A 24,245-nucleotide genomic window follows, 5' to 3' on the forward strand; every position below is an offset into this window, starting at 1 on the left:
TCCAGAAACTGCTTTAGCTTCATTGCCTCAGGCTGAAATCTCACAGACGTCAAACGGTGGTACAGAGTGGCTTCTATAAACTTAGGAGAAAGAATATACAGCTTAAGGTTGTTGCTTTAATAGTTGTCTGTGAGTTATTTGTGTATGTGCACTTAAACTTATTTTATTTTGATTAGACTGGAAATACTACTGTATCAGAAACCAGGAGTCCTAGAAAAGACAGCCATTTACAGATGATTCGTAATTACCAACAACGCCTTCTGCAGCAAAATAGGTAAATTCCTTTATGAAACAGAAGTCTGAGTTTCCTGTTTCAAAGTAATTTGAATAGCATTGATTGTTGAAATTGATGTTTATCTTTGCACCACTCTGGAAAGGTTCATGTTTTCTTTCTGTTCAGGCTGCACAAACACTCCATTGAAGAAGCTAGAAAGCGTATACAGGAGTATCAGAATAAGTTGAAGCAAAGATACTTGTCTACTTCTGCAACATCTTCAAGCATGGTGGAATCAAAATCAATTAATTTAAAGCCTGTCTTAGAACCACTTCTACAGAGGCAAGGAGTGCAACCAACACAACACCAGTCATCTGAACAAGTTCATGCACAAGAGTATGCACAGTCGCTACCTGTGTTTTCAGGAACATTGCATATGTTGGAAAAACCATCTTCACAGAAACGTGAAGAGCAAATGCATAACGTTTGTCCTGGCAGACACGTGCAGTTTTTAGAAGCATCAAAATTGAAGCATGGAGAGTTTTGCTTGCCGTGTGGCTGTCCTTCACAGGAACAAGTGGGAATGTTGGAAACCTCCAATAATCACATCAGAGAACCATCTCAGTTCCAGTTACCATCAGGGTTAGTCACAAAAGACGTTACTGCAGTAAGAATGCAACCAGAAGCACGCGTACAACACGTTACATTTGTTTTGCCTGCAGAAGGTTCCTCTGAGCCTTCAGAAACAGTGCACTTTAGAGAGTCATCTCAGAAGATGTCTAACCATCAAACAGAGCCAGAAGCTGGAGAAGACCCTCCACTTAAGACACCCCTCATGCCAGCAACAGAGGGATCTCGTATACTTCAGGTAGCCTCAGTTGATTCTTTGGTGTATCAGCAGGGATCTGCAGAGAGCACCATCAAAACAAGCCTTGAACGACTCCTCAATCTTTCTGAACCCATGACTTCATCTCATGAAGAATCTAAAGCCCAGGGTGTTGAGGAATTCTTGATATCAAAACCAGGAGAGGCATCTTTGTTAAATTATTCTGGTATACTGAATTTAAGGGACAGAGTGTTGGCCTCATCAGAAAGCATCCAAGCTCAGCAAAAGTATTTGAAAGAATTGCAAGAGCAGCTAGATGCACAAAGAGAAGCTCTTCTTTCTAGACAGAAAATACAAGAACAACTACTTTTACAGAAGCAAGATAAATTGAAGGAACAGATGCAGAGACAGCAAGAGGCTTTGAAAGAATTTATGAACAAGCAGGTAAGCTTTATAAATGCTTTGCATGGTGAGTCATCTAGTAGGTGATCAAACTCGAGTGAATGCTACCAATTAGCGAAGTATCCCATGGAGTGTTGATAGTTTTAGGTGATTTAACATAATGAAAATTTTAATTAGGACTTGTGATTTGTAATCAGTAGTTCTTTTCTGTAAGCCCCAAGAGCGCCGTTTTGTTCAGTCTATAACAGAAATAGTATGAACTTCTGTGCTTGGTCTCTGAGCATAATGCCTATTGAAATAGTTATGTTGTCTGAAATATCTGCAGGTATAGTTTTCTTCAGCTCTAGAAATGCAGCTGTATGTGTAAAACAGCTTTTGTATTAAAAATAGTTAAGCAGTACCGCAAAGGATATTGTAAGCATTTTGAATAGATTATTTTTTAGTTTGTCTTTTTATGTGTACCCGTTAGGAAATTGGTTTAGCAGCTGCACTCTTGACTTGTAATTTTGCTTGTTCCTGGGTAACAGAAGAAAAATCCAAGTTTATTTTGAGTTTCTAAAGAAGCTCCTTCCCCCCCCCCCCTTTTTTTTTTTTTTTTTTTTTTTTAAACAAAAGCCATCTTAGAAAAATAACTATTGCCTAGAGTCCCTGTCTCTTGCTTTTACAGTCTCCAGCTAAAATTCCAGAATTCAGTAGCTGAAAAACTAAAAGCAGACTTTTCAGGAATTGTTCCTGTTAAAAATGCTAAGTATTCTGATCTAATGTGGTTTGATAAATGGAAGATGCTGGTTTGATAACTGTGTATAAATATAATCTTATATACAATTGCTTCCCCCCGCCCCGCTGCTCCTTTTAAGGTGAGACGTATGTGCACAAATGAAGAAATGACGAAGGCACGAAAGCCTGACTGGATTAATAGGACTGACTTTTTCCAAGTCTCAGAAGACTACCAGCCAGAGAATTGTGGCAGGAGTAAATTTCATGGAAGTGAAATGATTTCACAGTGCATCAGTCCAGCTGAGCAAACTGGTAAGGCCGTATAGTATTTTTCATTATAATTTTTCTCATTTTGCAGCTGAGATGCAGTTCTCTTCCATCTCCCAAGTTAATTTGATGCATATGTATTATTCCAATGTGCAAAACTTTGTTTTACAGGACAGTCTGAGAAAGTTCTATGTAGAGAACAGAAATGGAAATCTTCCAAACCACCCGTGGCAAAAGTCAAGTTAGGCCTTGATTTGGAACAACACGAACTTAGCATTATACCAGAGGTAGACACGCCGAAGAGTTGCAACATTTCTTTTGCAGGTAAAATATATAAATATATATATATATGGATATAAAATATATAATAAATGCTGCTGTTCCTGAGAAATACAGATTGGAGGAAATTAATCTTTTCTGAAGAGTCTTTGAGATGACGATTGTGAAATGACAGCTGATACAGTTGTCTTTTTTTAAGGTATAATTTACGTACTGGCAAAGTGAGTTATAGTTAAGAAAAGCTTATCCTGTCATTGTCTGTCTAGAAAAACATAAAACAGAATTTCACCAAGAAAAGAAAATTCACTGTAATTCCATGACTTAAGTTCCCTGTTGATTTTTCTGTTGGGCAGGGTCAGTGTTAATAGACAATTGTACAATAATTGTAAAGAAAACCATCAGAACTGATGGACAGTGTTTGAATGTTTAGTTTTTGAGCATACCAGGAAAGTGAGTATGAAATCTTTAAATAAGGAGTTATATCAAGTTTCTACAGAAATTTTTAGACCATCTTTTTAGTTTTTTTCAATTACAAAACACTCTTTGTAAAAATTTCGGATAGCAACTACACAAAGCAATTATTTTTTAAGCATGTTTGTTACAGTCTGCATGCAATGCTTTGTAATTCTCTGTAAGGAACATTAACAGGTACAACAAACTGATGTTTTCTAAATGTAAACTTTTTTAGTTTTAGTTTCTTCATAGCTAAAATTTATTGTGTATTTTACAAAGTTTTAATATTGTGCCAGTTTTTTTAAAAGGGCTAAGCAGAAAAATCTGAGTAATTGTAGGCCTGCCAGGCTGGTATTCATCTTGAGCAAAATAATGAAACAGCTGATATGGGACATCTTTAATTAAAGAAAAGTAATTAATGCTAGTCAGCATCAGTTTATGCAGAATAATACTTGTTGGACCAATTTGCTATCTTGATTAGACAATGAGTTTTGTTGGTGAAGGTTTGATTGAAGAATATATTCTCAAAAGCACTTAGCTTAGTGTTACACATCTTAATTAAAAAAAAAAAAAATCAACATACATACCAAAAAAGTTTTCTGAAATATATCCAGTGGAATTCTAGAGTAGGGAATGCCCATTTGCTGTGTAATCCCATTATGATCCACAGGTGATTTATTCCTATGTTATGTAACAATTGGTTGTGGTAGATGGTGAAAAGTTGAACTTGATTTTTTTTCACTGGATTGGGTGGCCAAAAAGGGCTGTTGTGTGGGGCAGGTTGGGAAGAAAAATTTTTAAGCCAGAACAGTGAAGTTATATTGCCTCTGGATTTGGAAAAATTACTGAAAGTTTTGGTGGAAAAATTTGTTTGAATTTTTTTGGAAAAAATATTTTGGTTGAGTTAGGAATTATTTTTTGAGAAGTCTATGACCTGTATAATCTTTCAATCTGTATAATCCATAGACTGTGTAATGCAAACTTTTTTAATGACCTGATATGGCTAACTTTATTAAAATGGAGCACTGTACAAATTCAGCAGGTTATTTCTGTAGAATAGAATGTGCGTCTTAATGTTTTTCATGAAGTGCAAAACACTGTATTTCTATACCTAAACTGATTACAAGTATTTTAAATTCAGATAAAACAGTTTCTGTTGGTGGAGAATCTTCTCCCATTTTGACCATTGTGGAGTTTGCATATGTGAAATGTTACAGTCATGCTCTTTGTGAAGAAGGCAGGTTACTTTTGAGCATAACAAAGTATGAGGAACAAATCTCTAATGGAAGTCCAAGGCAAAGTAAACAGTCAAGTAGATTATTACAAGAGGTACTGATGGTAACTGCTTGAAAATTCATGTTTTAGGTGAGGAAATCCTCTTCCTTTGAGGAAAATACCATTCAGCACTGCTAATTTTACTGCTATTTATTTGTAGCATATGACCTGCCTTGTTAAAGAACATGCAGTGCTATTTAAATACTGTTTAATTTTAAGTGTAAAAAAGGGTGTTTCAATAAGCATGTGTCTCAGAATGACTGAGTTTTTATCTAGTAACAAAAGTCCACACTTCAGTGAACTTCATTGCTAGTCAACAGTTTCTCATCCAAGGTGTGTGCTTTGTATCTGTACTTTGTAGAACCGTCTGTAAAGAAACTTCTTTTATATTACCTGATTGCACTGCCCTTACCAGCAGAATCCCATGCATGCATAGGGTGCAAACTGCTGCAGAAAGCCACAGTGGTGTCTTCGTCCTGAGGGAGGTACCTTCTGCCCAGACTGGGGTGTGTTCAGGTTTGCAGCTCCACCAGGTGGGAATCTGTTTTGAGCAGACCCATGGTGTGCCTGATTCAGTACCCAGTGATTCCTTGTGTTGACGCAAAGGAAATTAATGCTTAAAAAGAACTCTGGAGTGTTAGCATGCTAATGTAGATGTCCACTGAAAGATCAGTGTGTCTAAGAAATTGCTGAAAAATACAGTTGAGACAAAAAACAGAAGGCTGAGTGTTATCCTTAGCTCAAAGAAACAACTTTGAAAGAATCAGGTGTTAGTTGAGACAGAAATAAAAGTAGTACAATAATGTAAGGATTACTTTAATTCTGATCTTTTCTGTTCATCTGTGAAGAGCTTTTATTAGAGATTACACCTTTGATAGACTGTTTCCATATGTGACAAAGTTAGTCTGATTCCATAAATTAAACCAAGTTGTTATGGTTATCAAAAAAACAAGTTGTTTTTGTTATAAAGTGTTTTGTGATTGTTCAAAATAGTTCTGTTACAGGGTTGTTGAAACCTACTAAGCATGTTATTGGTAGCTTGACTGGCTTTATAAAAGGACAAAGGTGACTAGTCTTAGGTAAACAAAGAAAGCGGGTTACTAAGAAGTTTTTCAAGAGATTGGACTAACAAGTGTATGTCAAGGTTTTTAATTCCCACTGGTTTTTTTCCTGCATATACAAATTTAGCTTGTCTTTCCAGTCTTGGAATAACTTTAACTCAAAGGCTCCACTACTTTCAGTTGCAATGCACTTGCTTCTGTTCAAATTTCTTGCAAATTGAAATGCAGTTTATCATCGCTATAATTGAGAAATGCTATGCCTGACTTTCTGGGAACTGTTACACAAAGTTTGCAAAACATTGACTAAAGCAATTTGAAGCTTATTACAAGGTGACAGCATCTCATGTTCCAGTACAGTTTTCAGTATCCATCTAAAATAAATACATTACTGGAAATGCAAAGGAGTTTTCAGCAACTTTTGCTACCTTAGATGTACATCTTTACGAGCAATACAGCTAATGTAGTATGCACCTCCTGGTTTTGATGGAAATTTCACCATTGCCCCAAATCTTAAGATAACTTTTCATTTAGCTTGTGTTGAGACATCCTTTTCAATTCAATCAGGATTTACTAGGAATTGAAGTTGTTTTGAATAAGTATATATAAGCTCATTTTCTTTCAACTGCTTCCTTTTAATTCTCAGAATACTCTGTTTTGAAATATACCTATATTTAAACTTAAATTATCACTAAAGAATTTTGTCATTTTTAACAATATTTGAAGAAAAGGCTTGTATTTTTCTGAGTAAGTTGTAGAAGCATTGCTAGATCAGCCATTACCAAATTAATATTAAATATCTTAGTGTAGTGTCTTTTTACATTGGTGAGTATTGTATATGAACAGTGCAATGGTTTATGTAAGAGGACTAGGAAACTTTGTGAACATCTATATTTATTAAAATAAAAAAAAAAAGGCAAAGCTTTATGTGATTATGTATTTAAGAGGATTGTCCTCTTGAGTAGATCAACAACCAAAACTGTCAACAGTATCTTTGTAATTAGAGGGCTGGGAAGCACTCTGTGGTACTTCCAGTAACTAGTGCAGTATCTTGAGCAAGAAAACCTACAGTGCATGTTAAAGGTTTGATTGTTTTTTATTTAATTGTTTTCCAAAAATTTTTTTGCTACTTCATTCTAACGAGAACATGTTTGCAATTTTCCCATGTTTTCAAGACGTAATTGTATCTCTAAAGGTGAGAGCAAATGAGTGCTTTGTACGTGTGATCTTTGACCTTATTCTTTGAAGTTATGTTCTTGGTGGTTTCTACCTTGGATCAAATAATGTAAAGCTTTACAACTTATGAGTTGTACTGCTTTCATGATTACAGAACCACTAGATGTGCACAAATCCTATTAATCACTGCTCACATGCTTTTTCAAAATGAAGCATTAAAGATAAAAAGGTAAAAATTGTACAGATTCTTAAAAAGATAAACTTGGTAAATCTGCTTGGATACTTTATCAACAAAGGTGAGTTTGCTTTGATAGGAGACTTGTCCTTGGGTAACAGGCAAAAAAAATTTTTTTTTTTTTTTAAATTTCCATAATTAGCTGTATTTCTTTCTTCCGATTATTACAAGAAGAAAAATAACTTTAACCCTCTCAAATTTAGAGGCAGACATGTCTGAACATAAAATGGGTCTTAAAGACTGCTGCTGGCTAGGGGAGGATGAATCCCTGTGCTCAATATTGAGTGGTTACAAGTGCTGCACAAACTGATCGGCTGGTTGGCAGCCGGAGAGGACAGGTAACTGTTAAAGTGATGTCGCAGTAAGTGCCACCAGTGAAGCTAAGATTTGGATTGCTCTCTGTCACTGATGTATGACAAGATGAGTTAGGAACTTTGGACGCTCTGTATTTATCCTTCCTAATTCAATTTGGTTAAAATGGGCTAATAAAATGCAAATTGTTAATATGGAATTGCAAAGTGACCCTGCAGATGCAACAGGCAGTTTGATGGCAGAAACCTAATTTCCTTAAGAAGTCAGCCTGAAAATGGTGACTAGACTTGATGCATACATCTCTTCCAGTTTTGCTTCATTACATATCAACAGGCTTGTCTCTTTTTATTCATCTTCATATTTAATGGTCCCCTTGAGCAGCAGTGTTCCAGATGTGATTATCTTCATGTGTTGCTACCCTATACAGAGCTGTTATTCCAAGCATGATTATTTTTTGTGTGATCCAAGGTAACCTAAGATTTCAATTTATTTTTAGTAATCCCAAATATCTGTCCATAATTCACTATTGCAATAGATTGCCTTATCCATCACCAATATAGCAAACTAGTGTGGAGTACAACTTTTTTTTGTTTGTCTACATGGTTGGATTTGGACTAAAACCAGGGGGGTTTATATTGTCTTCACTGGGTAGTTTGTTGTTCAGTCTTTTGTCTTTCAAATTGCACCCTAAAATAATTGCTGCTATTTTACTGCAATTTCTGTTGGGGGAAAAAAAAAAAAGCATCCTGGATATTACAGACTCAATTTTTAGGTACAAATTCTTTGTCACAGTGTGGTGGCCAGAAACTTAAAACATTAAAGTCCCATGTTGATGTCAGAAAGCTGTGAGGAGCAAGAACCTTGCACTATTATTTTGGAGGGAGGAGAGAAGAATGAAAAACCCTCCTTTATGAGTCACCAAATACATTTTTCTTTAAGGATATTAATGTAATAAAGTCATGAGATATGAGTATGTTGTATTTTTAATTAAAAAATTTAGTTTATAGCATGAAATTGCTACTGTTCATCCCTTGTATTAATATCACAAGAACAATGCAGGTTATTACAGTATAGTAATGAAACATTTGTAGCATAGCTCTCCATAGAATTTATATACAAGAAAGTATTAAATGCTTGAATCTCATCTCATATGTATCCTAAATTACTACCTGTCATGCTGATACCCTTTCAAAAATAAAATAATTTCTTTCAGAAAAATACTTAATCTTGATGTAAATGTATCAGCAAATGGAGAATTCTTTGGTAGCTTGTTCCAGCATTTAATTTTTTATCAAATTATAAAATAAACAGTCTGTTTCCAGTTTCTGAATGTCTGACAGCCATTTCTAGCCACTGCTTCTTGTTATTACTTTCTTTCTTTGAGTTTAGAAATCTTTTATACTGCACAGTTTTTCTCCTATGGAGATATTTAAATGCCAAGAGATTATATGATTACAGTTTTCTTGCTGATTAAAGGAATTTGCTTTAAGGCCTTGCTCATTTTCAGGATCCTTTATCTCCTATATTCTGTTCCAAAGAAGGAGAGCAGACTTCTGCAGTGTATATTGACTCAGTCACACTACTGCCACATCCAACCAAGGAGCTTGTTGCCAGCTTGTTTTACTCAAACCTTAAAAGTTATCTTTCCTGTGAACCTGAAGACTGTTGTGACATACTTGTAGAAAAGGGATCAGAAACCAGTGTTCTGTGCTCTTCAATGTTCTTAGGTAGCATTTAATGTACTAACATAGTAAATTAAGAATAGATTAACTTCTGGTTTAATCCAAATAAATATATTTTAGATGTATTTCCTTTCATGTCTTGTACTTTCTCGTAGTAGACTAGTGGATGATAGTGGCTATAGAAAACCTTAGACCTATTTATCCACCCCCCACCCCCCCCCACTCCCCCATCCCCAAATGAGTTTCACAGTGTTTCATATTTATTGAGATACGTAAGTATCACATCATATAGATACTTCACTGGTGTTGGCTCACAGAGGAAACCTCACCCCCCCCCTTTTTTTTTTATAGTAGGAAAAATAGAACAACTAGACTCCACCTTCCAGTAAGAAACTGAGTTTCACCTTGTACAAGGTACAAACTAGTGTTAGGATTACTAAATGTTACGAGATCTGCCTAAGTATAGAGTCTTGCAAATAATGGGGATTTGAAATGTCTCTGTCACTAGCAGCCCTTGTAGAATTGGGAGAAAACATAACCTACTTCTACTGTTTAATTTCCATTTGATATTTGGCACTTCTTTCTTGCAAATTATTACTGGAAATAAGAATACTTATTTTAGAGTTGTTTGTTGGCAATTAATTTACAATCTTAGAATTGTCAAACTTTGAAGGTGCTTGTCAGCACTGAATACAGAAATTGCATTTTTCTGGTGCTGCTACGGTGCTTCTTTTGCACAGATACCAATCTTACTTATTTTTATGAATAAGAGAATTATGGCAAAGGTGATTCAGTTCCGTGGTAGTAGTCATGCTATAGTTAAGTAATTCAGTGTTTCTGATTTCTCTGATCTACTCGGAATGTCTGCTTTTTTTTTTTGTAATCATTGTAATGGTAGAGGGCAAAAGATTCACCCCACCCCGATTAAATGATTGTGGTAACACTAGCAAAGCTATGTTTCATTCTGCAAAGCCAAAGCATGAATTTCTAGCTCTTCCTGCATGCTCTAGAGAGAGCAGTCATGCTAGTTAGACATTTTAGGAAGGATGGTCAAGGAGAACCACTGGTTGCCAATTAAATTGGTGGTACAGTGGAGCAGAAAGTATGTTGTAGGTGAGAAGAAAGTGGTAAGGATGGGCAAAATCAGTGCCCTAATAGTGAGCGAGGACAGCAGCCGTAGAGTATTACTGCCATCTGTTGTTCACAAAAAAATTGCTAGCTATGAACTCCAAAGTTGCTTTCTATTCCTTATTGCTTCTATTACATTTGTGTTCAGCCCAGTCCCAGGATTTTCAAGTGGCTCAAGATTCACCAGTTCTTGCTGCTGAAGTTGGAGAGGGAATTACAACACATTCTGGACCATCATTCAGACTTGATAATACGGTTAGTCATATCAAAATAACCATATAACATAACTTTTTATTTTGTGATGAAGTCTTTCTATCTTGTATTGGGGGGCTAAGCCTGGGTGCTGTATTCTAGATGTAGCAGTATAACAAGCACCAAGTAGAGAGAGCTAGTCACTGCGATGGATCTACTGGCTATATTCTTGTTCATACAGCGCAGGATGCTGTTGCCCCTCTTTGCTGCCAGGACACACCGTGGGCTTTCGCTCAGCTCACTGTGAGACTCCTGGGTCCTTTTTCACAGGGCTGCTCCCCAGGCAGGCCCCAGCTTGGACTGATGCATGGGGTTCGTCTTTCCCAGGTGCTGGACTTTGCATTTGCTTTTGCTGAGTTTCATAATGTTCCTGTAGGGCCAGCCTCAAGAGGTCCTTCTAGATGTCAGCCCTGACATTTAGTGTATCGAATGGTCCTCCCAACTTAGTGTTATCTGCAGACTTGATAAAAGTATGGTATCACCTCCTCTGGGTCATTGCCAAAGGTGTTAAAGAGGACAGGTCCTAGGACAGAGCCCTATCATACTCTGCCTGTTTCCCACCTCCAGGTAGAGTGTAACCCTTTAATCGCTGTCTTCTGAGCCTGATTATCCAGCCAGTCTCCCATTATCCACCCATCTCATCCATCCATCCAGGTTGTGACATCCAAACTGGGATACAAGAATGTTGTGAGGGACAGTGTCAAAAGCCTTGCCAAAATCAACACCAATGATATCCCCTGCTTTTCCCTCACCCAAAGATCCTATTGTTTTGTCAGGAGATAAAAACAGGATTTAGAAAATGCTATGTATATCATGTGTATATAAAATTACTTTTAAATGTACATGTTTTTTATGGGTATGTTAAATATATTTATGTAAGGTAGTATATAATGAGAAATGTAGGGGAAGGGTTTCTTAGATTTTTGTCTTTTGTTTTCTTAGTACACTTTTTTAATTCAGAGTTCGGGAAGAAATGTTCACATCTAATTCTTCAAAATTTCGAAGTACGAGAACCCTCAGTCTCTGTTTTATGACTTTGTAGAGCTTACCTCAAAATTGAGGAGGATACTATTTTAGGATATTTCGTATATTTTTAGTTTAGTATTGTAGAATTAAATTTTTAATCAGTCTTCTTTCTGCAAAAGGCTCAGTATTGCAAGTACTTGTAAAATTCTTGATTTTTTCATGTATTGCTTATACGTTCCTCTGAGATCTACAATTCTACTCAAGTGGGTCTGTGATGAGAAATAGCCAAATCTGACCACCAGAAGATAAAATAACCTTCTGGGTGTCGTGATTTGTATGCAGTTCTGAGAGGCTTTATAACTCTGTGTGTGTGTGCGCGCATGTGTGTGTGAGTGTGGAGGGGAGGGGAGGGGGCTGTTGGGGAATGATGTGTCTGGGACGTTGGGTGTGAATGTTTTGTACTGAGCAATGATGAATCTGTATTTGCCTGACTGTGCAAAACATGAAGGCTTCTACACTTGAACTGAGCTCAGAATAAAATGTGTGGTTTTAAACCTTTAATTATGGACATCTGAAAAAATGGTAATAGGTATGTTATTTCATCCTAGGAAGTACTTTCTAAAGTAGTATCCACAAACTTAGGTTCAGAGGCTTTCATGCAAAGAATACCCTGTGACTTATCTTCAACAATTTCCACTGGAAGCTTTTTGACTAGTGAAACTTTGGATGTAAGCCCTGTTGACACTGGTAAGTGTTTGGGTTGTTCTTGTGAAAGGAAAATTGTGTATTCTCTTTGTTTTATAGAAGAATGGGTCTAACTCACTGGACGTAAGCTCTTCTGAAATAGGCTAATGTTGAACTTCACTTAAGAATGATTAATGTGTCTTAGAGTTGAGTGTAACTGGAATGTTTCATTATGTGCTCATTTTTTTACTTCTGTAATAATTTAACCTCATAACACATCTGCTTCGGCAAAGGATATCTTGGGTTTTATTCAGCAACTGTAACACTAGCAGTTTTCAAGTGGCAAAATTTTTTAAAAAAACTGATCCCCAAATGATAATAAATTATTTGTGAAAATGTCATTTGAATGCCGTATTGACTTTTAATATTTCCCTGGGAAATACATGTTCATATCCTTTTTTGCTTGCAGTCTGCCTCTCGATCTTGTTAGCTTTTCATAAAATTAAAAATAATTCCTTTAGAATAAATACATAGTTGCTCTTCTGTATACTGACTTTATCACTTCTGAACATGGGAAGTGATTAAGTAGTGACCTGTGGATTTATTTACTTTAAGGCTTAATATTTTGTTAATCTGACACATACCTGATCTCATAAACAACATATGTGTATGAGTTATTCCATGTTTATAAATCAATTTTTGAAGACTACAGTTTTTACAGCCTGAGATTTCAGTGGCTCATTTTAACCCCAATGTTCTAAACTGGTGTTATTTTGAGTAATAAACTTGATAACTCATGTGACAAATCTGTGTTTTATTGACATAAGAAAGCTAAAGAGAATTCTAAGATCATTTGTTTGTACTTTTCCGTTATTTTTTAGTTGTGGAAGAAAAATACCAAAGGTTTTGGTTACTCAGCTGCATGAATAAATTTTTCAAGTCTAGCTGTGTCTTCACTGTACACTCAGTGCTTAATAATGACCTTTTCTGATAGCTTTGTGCAATTCTCCTGTAAGTGTATAGACAAAGAGGGGTTGGTGCGCTAACTAGGAACACTGTTTTGGTTGCCTTGATTCCCTCAGAGTTCTTGTGTTGGTATTAGGCAATTTCTATTTAAGCATGAATAAAAATACTGTACGATGTCATAAAGATACTCAAGATCACATTAAAGGATTGCCACATTTATATGCAATAGGAGGTAAAAATACGCTATCTAGCATAAAATAACAACATTAATTCTTTCCTGATTTTATAGTTTCAGTATTTCCTAAGTCTACCTACTGTAAAAGTACTAAGCTGTACTGATTACTACCTAATTAGATATTATCAACTTGAATTTGTGGAAATTTGTGGTAAGGTTTGTGGGAGCATTGACAGGAGACCATTCAAGAAACAAAACCGCAGAGCTCTTTATGAATATTTCAGGATATTAAGCAGTGTATTTTCAGATGACTTCATGTAAGTGGTGTATATGCAAAACTGTGAACATCTAGCTTACTCTTTCAGGATTGTCTTCTGATAGTACGGAAGATCAAATTTTGAGAGAAACAGCAAGCCACCCTTGGAACTCCTCGCTGCCTTTTACCTTGCAGCAGAGGCAAAAGAATTTGTCTGGAGCATCTGAAACGCAGTTGCCTGAAGGAGAGATGTACCTTTGTAAAGAAAGTCAGGTACAGCAGATCTTGGGGAAATGTACTGGAGACTTGAACTCTTACTCGGAGGACAATACACATTTCCAAGGTATTTGCCATTGTAAAGCATTTTTGTGCTGTGATCATACAGAATGAGAAGGAGTTTACTCAATGTTGTGTGTTAGTCTGTATTATTTATATTCAACTTTAAAATATAAGTCAAGAAGGATTCTACATGCAAGAATTTTGATGCTTTGATGTTCTTCATGCTTTGCTTTATGTGTATGTCCACACAGCATAGTGTAGTGCAAAAAAAAAAAAAAGTCTGATCATAGTCTAGTTCTGTGCAGCTTCCTGCTACTATGGCTAGGCTGTTTGTTATCTGTGCCAATTTTATCGCTTGTTTATGCACAGCTTTCACTTCAGGAAGGTAGAGACGATCATATATAATACTCCACTATTGAGGTAGGGTCACATAGTTGATGAAACATGCATTAGCAGACTGGTGGGAGTTCTGTGCTCTCTAGAAAAATGTAGCAGTTCATGAAAATGAGAACATCTTTATTAGTTATCATGAAGATAATACTAGTATTTTAATTTGAACTGCTTCTTCCTGGAATGTTTGAAAACCTAGAATCATAGAATTGTAGATTAATCTAGACCAGGAAGGACTTCTAGTTACATAGTCCAAATTCTCCTTCCTGCTCACAGCAAAGCCAGCTTAGACCAAGTTGCTTAAGGCCTCGTCCAGGCAAGTTCTGAATAACTCCAAGGACAGAGATTCCACACACCCGTGGGCAACATCTTAACAACTTTCTTCTTTCCTATTTATTTATTTAATCAATGCAACCAGAATTTCCTGTGTTCTTAAGATTGAACAAACTCATTGTTTTAGCATCTCTTTCAACATCACGTTCTTCATCCTTCCTTTAATCACCCTTGTGGCTCTTCGTTGGAGTTGTTCCACTGCGTCACTGTGCGTTTTGTACTGGGAAGCCCATACTACTTCTGATGCAGTCTCACAAGTGCCGAACAGATTGCTTATGGACTTAAGCTTTTCATTAAAAAAAAAAAAAAAATTGCATCAATGTAGCACTTTCTTGCTGCTTTTTGTATCTGCATTGTATCAGAGTGAAAGAATTGGATGCTGTAAAGATTTTTTTGTTTGTTTTACAAGCTAGTATTTGTATACCTGCAGAATTCTATATGCTTTATTTACCGCATATAGAAGCGAGGTGTGATATGTCTGTTGGGGTTTTTTTGAGGGGCGTTGTTTGTTTTTAAAATAACCTCTTTTCTTACAGCTCTAGCAGCTGAACTTGATTTTCCTGAAATGGAGAGACCTTTTCTGAACTTCCATCACCAGCTCTTTCAGCCTTTGGAACCAAGTCTTGACTCTGATATTTCATCATCCTGTTCCCAATACAGAATTTCACAAGACAGTAGAGAATTTAGCAAGGTACTACTACAGAAAAAGTCTGATGGAGGAAATACTTTGGCTTAAGTTTTCTGTAAGATTTAAATCTATAATCCCTATACTGTCTTCTGTTTAGAAGAAATACAATGATAATTTTTTATATATGTAGAACTGGAAGTGTTTTTGCTGGGTGTAGCAGAAATGTGATCCAGAAATCAAATATTACCTTCAACTTCTTACCCTTCATATTTCTGAGAAAATGAATCTTAAATCAAGGTTTATTTTTTTTTTTTGCCACTAGACTTCAAAATTTTCAACAAAAAGTCAAGACATGTCTACATTTCTAGAAGTGGGAAACTCCAGTTTGAATATACAAAGCAGCAATCTGCCTTCTAGTCTTGAAACAAATGGGCCAAACAACATTACATCAGAAGAAGAGGCTGTGAAAGGAAATGTTACTCCAGGTATGTACAGTATAGTCAGATCAATGCTTTCAAAATGAACCTATTGCCAATATGTAAATACCAACCCTTGAGGTGGGTTTGCTGTGTTGAAACAGGGAAGGAACTCTTCACTTCTCTATCAGTCCTACTCTGAAATGTCTTAACTCTGCTGCTGCTCTCTCACACACTGTCTTCACCACCTTTCATGGGTAGAACTCCTAAATTCTGTGAAGTTCTTTATTTCCTCACCAGTTATGACTAATACAAAAGCAGACCTGCATATTCAAGTCACTGTAATGGATATTATGTTCCTTATTTCTTGTGCAGTAATTATGATGTTAGTGAAGAAATATCAACTCTGGCTGAAACTGTCAGTTTAAATACTTTTCCAAATGTGTGTTTATGCATATCCATCATTTTGTAAGTTTGAGTAGATAAAGGAAGTTCCAAGAATTGATTAAAATTTTTTGAGGTATATGTTTTAGAATCTCTCTGCTCTTTCTCATTTGTCTTTTATACATTGTGTCCTTCAAGAAACTGTTGAATTTTCCTTTTCCACTGTTAAGTCACATCAATAGTCATTATATACTGCAGGCTGTGATACTTAGTCTGATTATAGAATTGCTTTATCTATCTACAAAATAAAGGGGAGGGAAGAGAGAGGAAGGAATGAACTTTTAGATTACAATGTCGTAATTAATTTAGTAGATTAAAAGTTCATGATTCTACAGCAGCATTAAGTTAACTGCAGCTCATAGCAGGAAAAGTATTTTTTAATATTTTGCAGATTAATTCAAGTTAACTCGATATTTCATGTATTCTAAGGAAAAGGACCAATCTGAAATTGCAAATGCAGCTAGTAGTAATCTAAATATTTCTGAAGCTCTTATTTACCAAGAATCAGGTGTTTCAGCATTTTAAGGTGCTCCAACAGAAAGCTGAACAGTAGTGGGAAACGCAGCACAATATTTTAAGTAATAGATGTATTTATAATGTAAATGTTCCCGGTCAATTATCTCTGTTATGTGCATATATATGCATACGATTTTTGGAAACACACACTATTCATGTATAAAGCTGCAAGCAACTACTCTGTGTCTATTATACTTCTCTTTCTCTTTAGCTGGCAGATGCTGGTACCAAAAAAAAAAAAAAAAAGCCAGAAGAGGCTTACACTTTAAGACTACCTGTGGTCACAGCAAATAGGATTTAGGAAGCTCCTTTCTAACTTCAAAACATTCTATTTCTGAATTGCTTATAGAAACAATCTTCATGCCTTACATGTAACTGCAATATCTTCCCATCTCTTAAGTGTTTTTATAATCACAAACCAGTTATTGTTGTGCTTTAAAAGGGTGGAAGAATAACATAAGCAACAGGCTAAGCAAGTGAAAACTATCTTGGGTTATCAGTTTGAGGTAGGTTGATATGTAAGTCCATAATCTGGAGAATCCTCTAGTTTTGGCTGATGTTGCAGTGTAATTCCTCCCTCCCCATTAACAGCTATTATCAGGAGACAATGTTCTTTGTATATGTAAAACTAGGTATTTTATAGATGTCAAAGAATGCAAAAAAATCTTTAAAGGAAACCGTTAAAGGTTTATGTGGTATATTCCTGTGTGTATAAAAAGCCTATTGATAGCATGATGCTGGAGTCTGTGTAACCAATTTTATCAAACTTAGGTCAGAGGCATATTTAAAAAAAATGTTTTTTTCAACAACCCTGTTGTTTGTTTGGCATATGCTGTACTGCTGAAATCCCTCCCCAGTAATTAAAATGTTGATACCCAATCTTTCTCTTTTCCCAGCCTCTTCTGGAAAAAAAATAGTATCTTTATTTGTACGTGTAGATCCTAAGGGAAAGATAATTTAGGGTGCAATACTGTAACTTGTAGGAACAGCAGCCATCATTCCAGTTTGGATGTTTTCTTCTACTTTGAAGAGTTTCTCCCAAGTAATGGTGTTTTGGATTGTTTTCTTACTGTCTTAGAGACTTTGTTGGAGGCCCAAAAGGGACTCAAAGGACTTCCATTTACAGAGTATAAATTGTAAAATCCCTTGACTTTCAATGTAGTTGTCAGCACCATCACAAAGCCTATCCCTAAACATATTCTAAGAAGCAACAAAAAGTGGTGTTTCTTGAAGTTGTTTTGTGTACAGTGAAGGATTCATTTTATGTAATGCTAATGGTATTATGTTTGAAGAAACTTAGCAGACTTTTTTTAAACAATTTTTCTTCCTATTTACTAGACTTATTACTATACATTACTGAAAAGTCTCATTATGGGGGATTTCTTAAAGTTGAAATTCTGTTGCGTTAGCTAGAATTTTGACTCTTGGTAACTTTGAAACAGGATCTGAAGAATCTTTTCACCCATTGCAATTAGAATCTACTCTGAGCAATCACTGTCAGAGCGCTGATCAGCCAGTGGACCTTAACGCTACGTTACAGAGATCTTTTGAACAAACCCCTGGAATTAAAAAATGGGGCAATGATAACTGTATTTCATCTGCTAGAGAATATGAAGAACTGGCAAGAAATATGGAATGTATTAATCTCCAGTGTTCAGTGGAAGATCTGCAAAATGGAAGTCTGAATCCACTGGAAGAGCAAAAATCATTTTATCAGCTAAATAAGACACCAGTTACAGTGGATGAAACTTGCCCTCAGAACTTACTAAAAGAGACTGTGTCTTCTGAAAAATTACCTGTGGAGGCATTTGATAAGAAGTATGTGAAGCTTCCTGAAAAATCAATTCATGTACATGAAGCGAATAAAGCTGTGGACTTGGATTCACAGTGCAATACAAGTATAAAGGAGCCAGATAGAGGCTTTCCAGAAGTACAAAAATCTTCGAGGGTTCCCAGACAAGCCAACTTGGAAGACTCAGACATCCATTTACAGGCTGTTGTACAGCAGAACGGTTCCTTCCTGGAAAGACATGAAAAACATTCTAATTCTGTGCCCAGAAGCTCATGTGGTATTCCAGTCTGGGTGAGTAACACAGATTTCCAAAAGCAATAATTTGTGCAGGCTTTCTTGTTGTTTTTTTTGTTGTTGTTGCACCAAGTTATTTTAGACTTTCAATATCTGAAAGCTCGGCAAATGTGGATTTTACAATTCTAGTTTGACTTGCATGTTTGCTGGACTTCTGCCCTACTACTTCTTTCAGATCATAGCACTGCAATAATTTGCAGTAGCTAAAATGAGGTAGATTTCCCATGATTGTTGGAGGAGCTATAGCTTCTCTGTTGCATCTCCCTCTCTTTGCATTAGTTGGTATAATGTATGCAGCTGTACTACATGGCATGGTTACTTAACTGAACAGCCCCTATCCCCATTTAGAAGCCTGAAGGAGGTAAATAATTTAACCAAAACATAAGCAAACTTAAGGAGATACCTTTGATGTAGCTTTTAATAAAAAAAGTTTGCCCTAGAACTAAGTGATTTAAACTTGAGGTGAGTGGAGGAGAGCTGGAGTTTTTGTTGTTGTTTCATTGCTTTGGGTTATTTGTTTATTTTGGTTTTTTTTAACACTGGTATATAAAATACTTTGCACTGAACTTAGGTTCCAGGGTTTGCATACATCAAAACCTCAGGCAAAGTGCTCTTTCTGTATTTCTTTTATTGCTTGGGGGCAGATTTTCTTTCTTCTACACGTTGAATGAGCCTCCTCTTTCTGATAAGATAACAGCTGTTGCTATTGCTGGAAATAGTGATTTTTTTTTTATTATTATTATTATTTTTTTATTTTTTACACTGATATCTCTTAACTTATTTTCTAGGAGACTGAGTCAGGGCGTGGTATTATGGAAGAACCTGAACTCACTCTGGTAAGCTCAAATGACATCAGTATTGCAGAATCAGACATTGAACATACTAACCAAGAGAAAATTAAGGAGGATAAAGTCAAAAATCTAGCATGTGTGGATCAGCATGAATTTAATGTTTTTACTGAGGTGAGTCTTTATTATCTAATGTAATTCTGATTTTAACTTAATCATAATAAGGAGAGGCCCCACTGTAGCAGTTAGTCCACTGTTGCAAAACAAGAGAACGTTAGGGTTATCCAAGCTTAGTAGTTGCTTGGATCATCTTGGTTTGATGTTGTTTTCCAAACAGATCTAATAGATCTTAAATTTGGACTATTCCTTAAAATCACTACCTTGTTGTATCAGTGTAGAGAGAGTTTGGGAAGACTTTTGCTGAGAAACAGAACCATCTTGCTGGTGTTTGCAAGACTAAATTGTATCCCATTAGTTGAAGACTTGAATGAGAGGAGAGGGTGAGATAAAACAAAAGCTACAAACTAAACAGGAAAAAAAGGAAAAATCCCCTACCTAGTGGATGGAGCTACACCAGGCCCACACAACAGTTTGAGGTTTAGGGGGAAAATACGATCAGCTCATCATACTGCCATGCTTAATTTGCCTGTGGTATGCTTTTTGCTCTTTGCTTATATAAAGCAAAGGCTGTAAATTGTAGAAGGGCTGGTTTGTAATGAGAGAATAGTTTGGGTGCTGAAGCAGTAACATAGAACCAAGTAAGGTGTGTCTGTTAGATGAACAGATTAGATGAAATCATGTTTCAATTGCAGGAGGCATCTAGAAAAGATCGTAGAAGTGCCTACGGATGGGTCTTCATAAAGTAATTGAAATGTGGGTAAAGTGGAGGTTGGCAGCTGGAGGCTGTACTTCTGCAGTGGGTGTTTCCTTCCAGCTGAGAATGGGGGAAGGAGACAGAGCAGTAAGAGTGATGGGGGAGAACCAGAGAGAGCAGGAGGAAAGAAAAAACATATCTGTCAAGATGAAATTTTGCAGCCCTGTATTAAGAACAAGCAATTGAAATCTGGTGGGCAAAGGGTCTTTAATGGATTTTTTGAAAGTTTTAAAATGTTTTTAGAAAGTAGCTTTTTAATACTTTTACTACCAAGATCCATTTCTGATGGTTTTCTTGCATCTGCTATAAAGGCAAAAGAGTATGTCTTTTATTCGTATCGGGTCTATGCTAGTGGTACAGTAATACAGTAATACCACTTCACTCAAATTTGTGGTATATTTTAAGCATTTCCAATCACTGATCCCTTTTGAAACAGGAGAGAGAATTTTTACCGTTATCTCCAGATGCAGATTATTCAGTGTTTGTAAGGCCTGACAGCTCTTCCAAAGCCCGGAGTCCCAATGACAGTCACTTTCCATCACATCAGACTGCAGGTAATTATGTGTAACTTCAGTGTACTGATGCTGAGATAGAGAAGGTCTTTATTTATAGTATTAAAATCATTAATAAAATATACCTCTCCTTTGGAAAATATAGAGCTGCTTTTATGTAGGCAAGTGCACCTTGCTGTTCAGGCTTGGTCTGTAGTACATTTGACCCAGGTTTAATATGTGTCTTATTGACAAGGAGGTTTTGACTTGCCTCTTCCTATGCCAGGCTATCTTTTATGAAAGTTCATAATATCTACAATACGCTGTGTTACAACACTGTGAAGTAACTACTTCGTTTTGAAAAAATCTGTTGTGTTTTGTGGTTTGTTGTCATATAGTTTATGCAGTTTCACTTGGGTTTTTTTTATTTCTTGTTAGTCCCTAAGCTCTGTAGCCAAAGAATGTCTTTTTTTTCCATTCTGATGATAGTGTGGAACATCAGTAAAATATTGACACGTTTTTTTGTCCAAGATGAACAGCAGTAACATGAAAGACCCCCACTGACAGAACTTGACTGTGTTGGGGACTTCTCAGGTCTTTGATATGTTTTGAAGCATCAAGATGCTTTCGATGCAGTATTTATCACAGTATTTGTCTTGGCAGGCCTGCTTACAGTTATTAGATTCCATAGGTCTGAATTGCTGCTTGTTTGGCAAAATTAGTCGTCATTCACAATGTCATTCTCTTAGTGTGATTTACAAAAGTAGTCAAGCTCAGCATTTTAGGAGAAATACATTGAAATGCATGACTTCTTAGACGTGATATTGCTCATTGCTAGAAGTGAGAAATGTTCAGACTTTTAATTTTCTTTCACAGTGATGCTGCTCGAGTTTGCAGCTACACCTGGAAGTTTGCAAGAATCTTTTTTAAAAAGAAAGAAGAACTTCATCCAGAAATCTCTGAAAAGAGTAGAAGAAATGAAAAATAAAGAGAGAGAAAATGAAAAGCCAGAAACCAGACAGTTTCAGAGAGGAAAGTCTGAGAAGTTAAGCAGAGAAAAGGAGTCTTTTCTTATCTCTGGTAAGTTTGTCTGGGGCCAAGACATAGCATTAGGTATCTTTTTAGTTGCTGTTTTGTATTGAATAATAGATTTCACATTTGTTGCATCTTTGCTATTGCAGACTGGGATATTCTTTAATTTGTTTTCTCATGGATGTGGGGAGCTTCCCCCCCCCCCCCCACTGTCTGGCTACCTCTTCAGTGTTGTAAAGGCCTTTATGGGTTGGTCCTCTTCCTATTTTCACAATCTGCCCACACATTTGTGGTCATAAGGTGTCTCTGCAGATAATAGTTTTTTAGCAAAGAACAACCACATTAAGAGAACTGATGCATCTCTAATGTCTGTTAAATAAGCATGGCTGGCTTAAAGTATAGGCAGCAGCCTAATGAGTGAGACCATGAAGAGTTATTTTTAACAAGATGTCATCTCTGTTGTGTCTATTCTGCTAGCTTACTCCTTTTTTGTAAGGTCATTTGAAGATCTTTGAAAATCTCTCATGCTTTTGAGTTAGCTGGACTAAATATTTAAATTTAAGATATGTTTGACTTTTTAATTTTTTTTAATTTATTTAGGAAAAAAAGGTGCAGTTGCCAATCAGTTGAATAAAGTAGGAGAGGTGAAAGTGTCTTCTCCAGAGGACAGGAAGTCTGGAGAAGCTGAAATGCACCAGCGTACTTCAAGGTATTGCATCAACACAAGTGGGAGAAGTTTGGATTGAAAAACCAGAAGTAGTTCATCTGTGCCTTGTGAAAGCTTCTGGTCAGTCAGAGCAGTTAGTGATCTTCCAGTTGGACCCAATGCTGCTTAACACAAAGGAGTTGGGAGAGAAGCCAAGTGTGTTTGATACAGGTGCCTGTTGGGAAATTCCCCTGCACAGCTGGCAGTAAGAAACATGCCTGGCAGCCTGCTCATTTCATCATGCTAAGGCAGCAGCTGTGCCAGTCAGTGCATGAAACTAGATTAAATTTGAAGCAAAGATCACAATTGCACTTGGGCACTTACTAACAGTAACATGCAGCAAGTACAACTCCTGAATGGGGTGGGGTGTTTATTAGATGCAGCTGAAGAGGAATTTGAAATGATTCTAGATTACTGGAGAACCGAGTCAAAACTTCCTTTTGTAATTTCTAGCAATTGAGATGGTACAAACCCTTAAGCTTGTTAATTTATTCCAGCTTTGCCACTTTCTTCCTGATGAGACACAATTTTTTTCCCACTGTTTTGACAGACTTTATAATCAACTTGCAGAAGTAAAAATCAGAAAGGAAGAAAAAACAAGGCAAGAAACTTACGCTAAAAACAGAGAAAAGGCTAAAGAGTTTCAAAAGGTAATAGTCTGCTACCGTGTTGTACTACCTGGTCAGTTCTCATGATTTCACTGAGCTGCTAATCAGACTAATTGAGATGTAGTTCTGTGGTGTGAGCGCAACTGAAATGGAGACCATGAAGCTGGTCTGTATTTTAAGTAACGCTATTGGTATATCCCGCTTAAGAATTTCCTCGTCAACACTACGGCTGAGCTGAAATGTGGTCTAAAATGTGCGTACACCTCGGGCTGAATTTTTCTGGTGACTTGAGGTTGAGCAAAAAGGCTGTTTGGGACCCCAGCTGCTAGAAAGTCTACCTGGCAGAAGAATGGCAGGGTTTTTTCTTAGTCCAAACTTGACTGAATTTCCATTATAAGGCATTTTTGGGTTTGGGTTTTTTTGGCTGCTTAAGCTATGTAGCATAGCCAAAGATTCTACCTAGCTGAACACATCTTGTGGTAGAATAAATTGCTGATCTTTTTAGATTGTTTTACAGATCCCGTAATTAACAGAAAATGAGAGAAATAAGTAAGCAGACCTTCCCCCTGAAATCTGTGGCCTGTGTGAAGCAGTGTCAGGAGCTGAATTCACTGCCCCATTGTCCAGGCTTGCACTGTCCATTACTGATGCTCAGGTTACACAGGAGTAGTACCTGTGTTGTGCCCACCTCACTGCACTGGTTTTAGCATAGTCACTTAAGCTATACTCTACTGTAGTCTCATCATTTATTTGCAGAAAATGCTGGAAAAACTACGAGCCAAGAAGACTTGGAAAGCACTGTGACTGCAGAAGACTTTGATGAAGAAGGAACACTACTGTATTGGTACAATCCAAGAGACCACTGAATAATGCAGACTTCATTAAGTTAATTGCAGAGCCATTAGGAATACTCAGCTTTAAGCTGCAGGAAAACCATAAGTAAACAAAATCTGTGTAGTACCCTCATGTTTTACTGAGATCACTACAGAAGCAGATTAACCACTGCTTTAAACATGGTTTGCCTCTGACTAAGTAAACTGACATTGTGAGAAGCCTTTCTTCATGTGTGTTAGCATTTTAAAGGGAGATCATACTAACTTTTGTAATATATGTGTATAAACCATTTTCAAATAAAGGGGTTTTTTTAAGATTTGCATCCTGGGGATTCAAGACTTCAAGACTTTTCTTCTGTAAAGCTGAAATTTTTATCTGTTCTTGGCACTGTATGATTTCAGATCAGGAAGTGTGGGTTCCTGCAGTAGTCTCAAGAGGTACATCTTAAAGCACCTGAAGGCAGGAGGAGAACAACCTTACATTGTTACTACTTCCAG

At 36.5% G+C, this 24,245-nt stretch overlaps 1 protein-coding gene and 1 non-coding gene across 8 annotated transcripts in view; both read left to right on the forward strand.

The window, feature by feature from the left end:
- Positions 1-24,070, forward strand: part of CEP295 (centrosomal protein 295) — a 72,094-nt gene extending 48,024 nt beyond the window's left edge. For 6 of the 7 annotated variants that reach the window (XM_052812946.1, XM_052812945.1, XM_052812948.1 and 3 more), the window contains 16 exons: positions 177-274; positions 401-1,484; positions 2,300-2,471; positions 2,598-2,750; positions 10,173-10,279; positions 11,851-11,989; positions 13,433-13,666; positions 14,862-15,016; positions 15,276-15,438; positions 17,772-18,412; positions 19,204-19,377; positions 20,514-20,631; positions 21,445-21,648; positions 22,201-22,309; positions 22,857-22,956; positions 23,671-24,070. In XM_052812946.1, the coding sequence (XP_052668906.1) occupies positions 177-274; positions 401-1,484; positions 2,300-2,471; positions 2,598-2,750; positions 10,173-10,279; positions 11,851-11,989; positions 13,433-13,666; positions 14,862-15,016; positions 15,276-15,438; positions 17,772-18,412; positions 19,204-19,377; positions 20,514-20,631; positions 21,445-21,648; positions 22,201-22,309; positions 22,857-22,956; positions 23,671-23,718 (3,699 nt within the window). In that variant the 3' untranslated portion in view covers positions 23,719-24,070. The remainder of the gene's footprint in view (positions 1-176; positions 275-400; positions 1,485-2,299; positions 2,472-2,597; positions 2,751-10,172; positions 10,280-11,850; positions 11,990-13,432; positions 13,667-14,861; positions 15,017-15,275; positions 15,439-17,771; positions 18,413-19,203; positions 19,378-20,513; positions 20,632-21,444; positions 21,649-22,200; positions 22,310-22,856; positions 22,957-23,670) is intronic. The other variant, XM_052812947.1, reaches the window with a different exon arrangement.
- LOC128153611 (small nucleolar RNA U2-19) lies at positions 11,509-11,592 on the forward strand. The gene has a single exon (XR_008239023.1). It is a non-coding gene; the product is annotated as a small nucleolar RNA U2-19 (small nucleolar RNA).
- Positions 24,071-24,245: the final 175 nt, after the last annotated feature.

The sequence above is a fragment of the Harpia harpyja genome, chromosome 17 (assembly GCF_026419915.1).
Source record: "Harpia harpyja isolate bHarHar1 chromosome 17, bHarHar1 primary haplotype, whole genome shotgun sequence".
Lineage (NCBI taxonomy): Eukaryota > Metazoa > Chordata > Aves > Accipitriformes > Accipitridae > Harpia > Harpia harpyja.